General features: G+C 39.2%; 1 protein-coding gene across 3 annotated transcripts in view; it reads right to left on the reverse strand.

Moving 5' to 3' along the window:
- Nucleotides 1–311: 311 nt before the first annotated feature.
- The window catches only part of TMC3 (transmembrane channel like 3), a 21,586-nt gene continuing 16,583 nt past the window's right edge, over nt 312–5,314 (reverse strand). For all 3 annotated transcript variants that reach the window (XM_026856295.1, XM_026856298.1, XM_026856296.1), the window contains 5 exons: nt 5,141–5,266; nt 3,663–3,741; nt 3,422–3,464; nt 2,108–2,405; nt 312–1,384 (listed from right to left, as the gene is read on the reverse strand). In XM_026856295.1, the coding sequence (XP_026712096.1) occupies nt 547–1,384; nt 2,108–2,405; nt 3,422–3,464; nt 3,663–3,741; nt 5,141–5,266 (1,384 nt within the window). In that variant the 3' untranslated portion in view covers nt 312–546. The remainder of the gene's footprint in view (nt 1,385–2,107; nt 2,406–3,421; nt 3,465–3,662; nt 3,742–5,140; nt 5,267–5,314) is intronic.

The following is a 5,314-nucleotide window of genomic DNA, read 5'->3' on the forward strand; positions in this document are numbered from 1 at the left end:
GGTTGCCGTAAAGAAACTCCCTGTTGTCTCTAATTAACCCCCTGATTTGTTTGAGCTATGCCATATTCAAACTAAGCGCATCAGGATGTCATAAATTGCACTGTAAATAGCAGCTCTTATTTGTGGGAAGCTAATTACCTGCTTCGTTTATTCAGTGGCCACATCTTTCGCTGTGACTGTGTCAAAGAGAGCCTCATCCGACATATTTTTGTACTGGTTTAATTGCAGTGCCCCGAGTACATAGCTTTGGATTTTCCAGTATGTGGGGCGGTTTGTTTTTTTGTTTGGTTTTTTTTTTGTTTTTTTTTTTTTATGTGACAGTAATAAATTAGAATAATTTCCTCTTCCAAATTTTGCAATGTATCATATTAAAGCAAGGTGCAGTTAACAGTAAAACACAAGGCCGACTCTGCTTTTCTGCCTCGTGTGGCTGCATACGCTATTATTGCAAAGTCTATGACTTAGTTATTCCGACAGACCTCAGACAACAAGTACAACACATGCACGTACACACGTTCTAATCACAAAAAAGGCTGAGGCGCTTCTTCAGACATTTGAGCATACCAGTTCATTAGGCTCAGACATATTTAGATCGATGCTGGGTTTTGATTTCTTTTTGATGAGTTTTGCCCCAGGTTTTGGATACTTTTCCTTGCTATGAATAACCTGGATATACTGGTCATTGCTGCTGTTCTGTGGATCACTGCTGGATTCAATGGAAATGGAATCAGATTCTGTTAGAGATTGCTCCAGCTTTTGCTTTGATTTTGGTTTCACACGTGGCTCAGGGTAGTTCAGGTGCACTTTCTTGTAAGCATACGGAGGCCTGTCCAGGTCTAGCTCAAAACCATCATCCCAGGATTTGTAATGCACTCTGGCTAGATCCTTGCTCATAAGAATGTGGCCATCAACACGTTCCCCAATGTAAAATCGCGGTGCTGGGCGAAGATCAGACAGTGAGCGAGGGCGGTGGGATCTCTTCATGAATTCTCTCCTGAGTTCTTCTTCATCCTCCTCATCTTCACTGGGATGAGGGGAATACCTCTGGTGTGGTGTTCGAATCACGTATCTTCTGACATTGTGTGGATATAACTCAATAATATCTCCTGATTCATCCTTTCTGAAGTGCCTTTGGAGTCGGGAGGTAGAACGGAGCGATTTTTTGCGGGTCTCATTTTCATTAACAATAAAATACCTGGTAGCATATGGTCTACGTCCCACAAAAACAGGAGCACCAGCCCCAAGGGCATCCGGATTTACCTGCCGAATGCCTTTTCTGAAGAGAGGCTCAGAATGAACATCTTCGGTGTGCTTTTTGAAAGACACTGGTGTGTAGGGCTTTGTTTTACAAAGCTCGCTTGCACTCCCATGCACACTTGGGTACCTTTAGGAAGGAAAAAAGGGAAGGAAATATTGAGATACACACTTCTCTATTAATGCAGTTAAAACATTAAAAAAATGTAATTTCTCTGGAAGTCAAATACTAGATTGTAAGGGTGGAGATGGCAATTTCCATCATTCCAAATTTTTAGGACCAGTTTGAGAAACATACCCTAGAAATTAGGAGATGGGTTTGTTTTTCCTTGGGAAAAGGCAGAAGACAATTGACCTCTCAAGTTACATTTGCATTCTGTTTTCTTACTATTATGAGAACTGTTTAAAAATGCTCTTTATCGACCACTTGGGGAAAAAAAAACCAACAGACAGCTTAAAGCATCAGTCTGATGATGTCCAAAACCTGCACAGGCATTCTGCACAGAGTTGCTTCACTCTTACTGTGTTTGTCTTGTTCATGGAAACAGTGTCCTGCACAATTATAGTTACATGCCTGAGGGAAAGCTTAGTATATACCTTTGCTTGAGGTGTGTGTAAACTCCATCAACTACATAATTTCAAAAGTTTTATAATCCCATCTCGATCAGAAGAGTTAAGGAGGTGGTGTCACCAGCAATCTGAATAGTACCCCATGAATGAATCTGCTTTTAAAAAATTCCTCAGCTGTTTTACTGCTCCAGACAGTCTGAATACACAGCTATTTTGTAATTAAACACAGGTATGTCATGGAGCTGCTGGAATAAATGCCATTTCAAAACCAAAGATGTCTTGCCTGTTTGTGATATGATCATTTCTTGGTTTCTGTACGCTTGACGCTGAGGGAGCTGGCGTTAAAGAGGTTGAAGTTGTGGGAGTTGCATTCGTAGGTCTTGCAACATCAGTTGAAGGCACGGATTGGGGCACAGACTGGGAAATGGTATGTATTCTGGTGCCTTTGCTCACGGGAGATTCAAAATTCAAGACGCTGCCGTTCTTTCGGGGAGTTGAGGACCGAACAGAAGACTCCTGGCTGATAATATCACTTTCTTGCTCTGGTCTCTTGTCATTCCCATCCAGATTTTGGATTCTGGCTAGAAACCAGAAATTATTACAGGAACTGTCCAAGCCTCTGAATTTAGAAGCTGCTGTGTAAACACAGTGTCTCAAATTCACCCTTCAGTCAGGGGATCCAATGCTAACAGAACCCCACTGTGTTCAGAAGGGAGAAGCTGGTGTCACACTGGGAGAGATGGTGACGAAGGGGTGGATCGACATACTACAGTACACGGCAGGCGTAGTATTGGGGAACAGAGGAAAAACACTGGACATAGCACTGAAAGATTCCAAAATGAGCAACAAGCCAACGTCTCTTTTCAAGAGCCTCGTTTTAGTTCACCACTACCAATATGAAAGCGGCCAAATTCAGCAAACAGGTTCCAGTGACTGTGCTGGTCACAGCCAAAAGCTGAATTTGGTTTCTGTAAGAAAGAAAACCCAACTATGACACATACCTCATTGCCCATAATTTTCACTTCTGATCGCTATATTGCTATACATCAGGTGTTTCACTGTTTATCTGTCTGCTGGAGAGCTATAAGTGGGTCACAGCAGCATTACGATCTATCTATAAGGCTACTGAATCATGTCTTCTCTTTGGCTTGGCAAATTTTTAAGTGCTCATTTCACAGGGAGGTATTAGGAGGAGGGCATCCTTTCTGTGAATCCTCATTGATAGAATCTCAGAACTCACTCAGATCAAAGAACAGGGGGCATTCCCTTCCTCCTCTTCTGCTTATTAGCCCTGAATTTTCACTAGGTCTGACGAAATTTGAATCTGAGGTGCCTCCCGTGTTCTGCCCTGTTGGTAGTAAAAGCAGGAAAATATCCAGTCCAAAGATCCCAGCAGAGTTTAAGTATAAACTACACATCTTTCAGTGCTGCCAAGATTAAGTCAAGTTGAGCTCAAATACCCTCTAAAATGAGGACTCTACAGGAAATACATTTTTTAAAAAAATAAGTTGGTCTTTCCTATATGTATGAGAAATCAAAACATTTTTGCGTCTAAATGCTTTACTAATAGTGGCATTTCTAAAGCTCACCAACTTACCTACTGCCATCTGAACCACCTTTTTCTTATCTTCACTCCTTTCCTAGAATACATTCAGAGGAATGAGAAACAGTAGATTATTATGGATTAGAGAGTAAACTCACTGCTGTGGCAAGGAGGATAAATACAGGATTAGTTTTACATTGTGAAACACTGAAAGTGATTTTAGAGATTTAATTAGGCTAGTACTTTCCTGAAGACCCACCAAATCGCATGTAAAAGTGCTTTGAACTGTACTTACCGTTTGGATCTTCATTCTCAGTTGATTGTTGGTGAATTTTAATGATCTTGCAATACTTTGTAGGTAATAGATTAACATGCTAGAAGTGGAAAAGGTGATTATAAGTCACAAACATTCTTGACAGTTTTCCCTTTGAGGGTTTATAGGTCATCAAAATTCTATACAGGTTCAGTTGCTGCTTTGTAGCATTTCCTTTATACCGTGATAACGGATCAGAGCCTTCTTTCAAGCAAACATACATGAAAGAAAGTGACACTGAAAACAGATTTAACAGCGGTTCTAATTGTGCCTGTGTTTTCTGCAGTTCTTTTCATCGTGCATGTAACCCTCTGTACATTTTTGTCTTATTTTTATTTAAATTCTGGACATGCTCAAAATGAATTTTTGATAAAGGCTTTCTCGTCTTTTTTTTTTTTTTTTTTTTTTTTTTTTTTTTTTTTTTTTTTTTTTTTTTTTTCCCTAGTCCTAGGTTACAGAACAGAACCAGAATTACAGCTGAATTTGCAAATTCTTACCAATGCAAATTTTGTTGACTGGAATAACACCTTGTTTACACAAGCCAGGATCAGACCTGGCCTGGCATAATGGATTACAGTGGCTTTCAGATAAAGTAAAGTCTTAGAGGTAGACTTCACAGCACAAACATTTACATATGTGCTCAGCTGTCAGAGGGAAGCAGTCAATAGATCTATGTAAATTCATAAATATGTTCATATTTATGTGGCTGGGACCTTAGAGGAAAAGGTTTACAAATAGAAAGTATTGCTTTGGTCTTTTTGATTTGTCTGAAAAGCCCACTGGTGGGACAAACTGCGTTCATCTGTAGTTTACAGGTAAAAAAAATGACACAAAGCTACACGCAAAACAAATGATACTTCATAGAGGAAAGTGAATTTCAAACAGCTCAAAGTAGATATTAATTCCCAGCTGTGAACAATTATTTAGAAACTAGAGTAAGAAAGGACTTCCTCTGGAAAGTCTGCAGCAAGTTATATTACATTAACACGTAAGAACAGACCTTCATAATTGATTTATCTTGTCAGAAATCAAGATGACTGGGTAGCTTCTTCAGATGACAGACTGAGCTCTGTTCACAGTCATGAACTGAACTAATGACCATGAGGAAATGGAAAATTAATTTCCGAGGAGCTCTTGAGAGGGAAGAAGTATCTTAAAACCTTCTGGAACAAACAGCACTGCAAGCCTTGACACAATATAGAGAACTTGCTTTACCATGGTATCCCAGAGCAAGAAATTCCTTCTGAAAATGTGATGACAGTCTTTTTAATGTACTGTCATTCCCATCTGATCCAAATATCATATATTCAATAAGATGACTTTTTTTTTTTTTTCAGATGTGCTTAATAAAATTACAATAATGCCGTGTTTGTTCCTCAGTATCAACATCTGACTCTCCAGAGATAAAGCCAGTATTAATACAATCAACTTAACCTGCCTGTGAAAAACAAAGTACTTACAATAAAAGTAGTAGTGCGGGGAGAACAACCACAGGACTGCTGATGTAGGTAATCACTGTGTTGAACCAAGTGGGAAAATCATTTTGAATTGTTTCAGAAACAATATCGTATATTTTTTCTTGCCCACTACAAGAGGGTAAAAAAAAAAAAAAAAAAAAAAAAAAATGTAATATG

This window comes from Athene cunicularia (genome assembly GCF_003259725.1).
Source record: "Athene cunicularia isolate RWA chromosome 10 unlocalized genomic scaffold, athCun1 chr10_part1, whole genome shotgun sequence".
Lineage (NCBI taxonomy): Eukaryota > Metazoa > Chordata > Aves > Strigiformes > Strigidae > Athene > Athene cunicularia.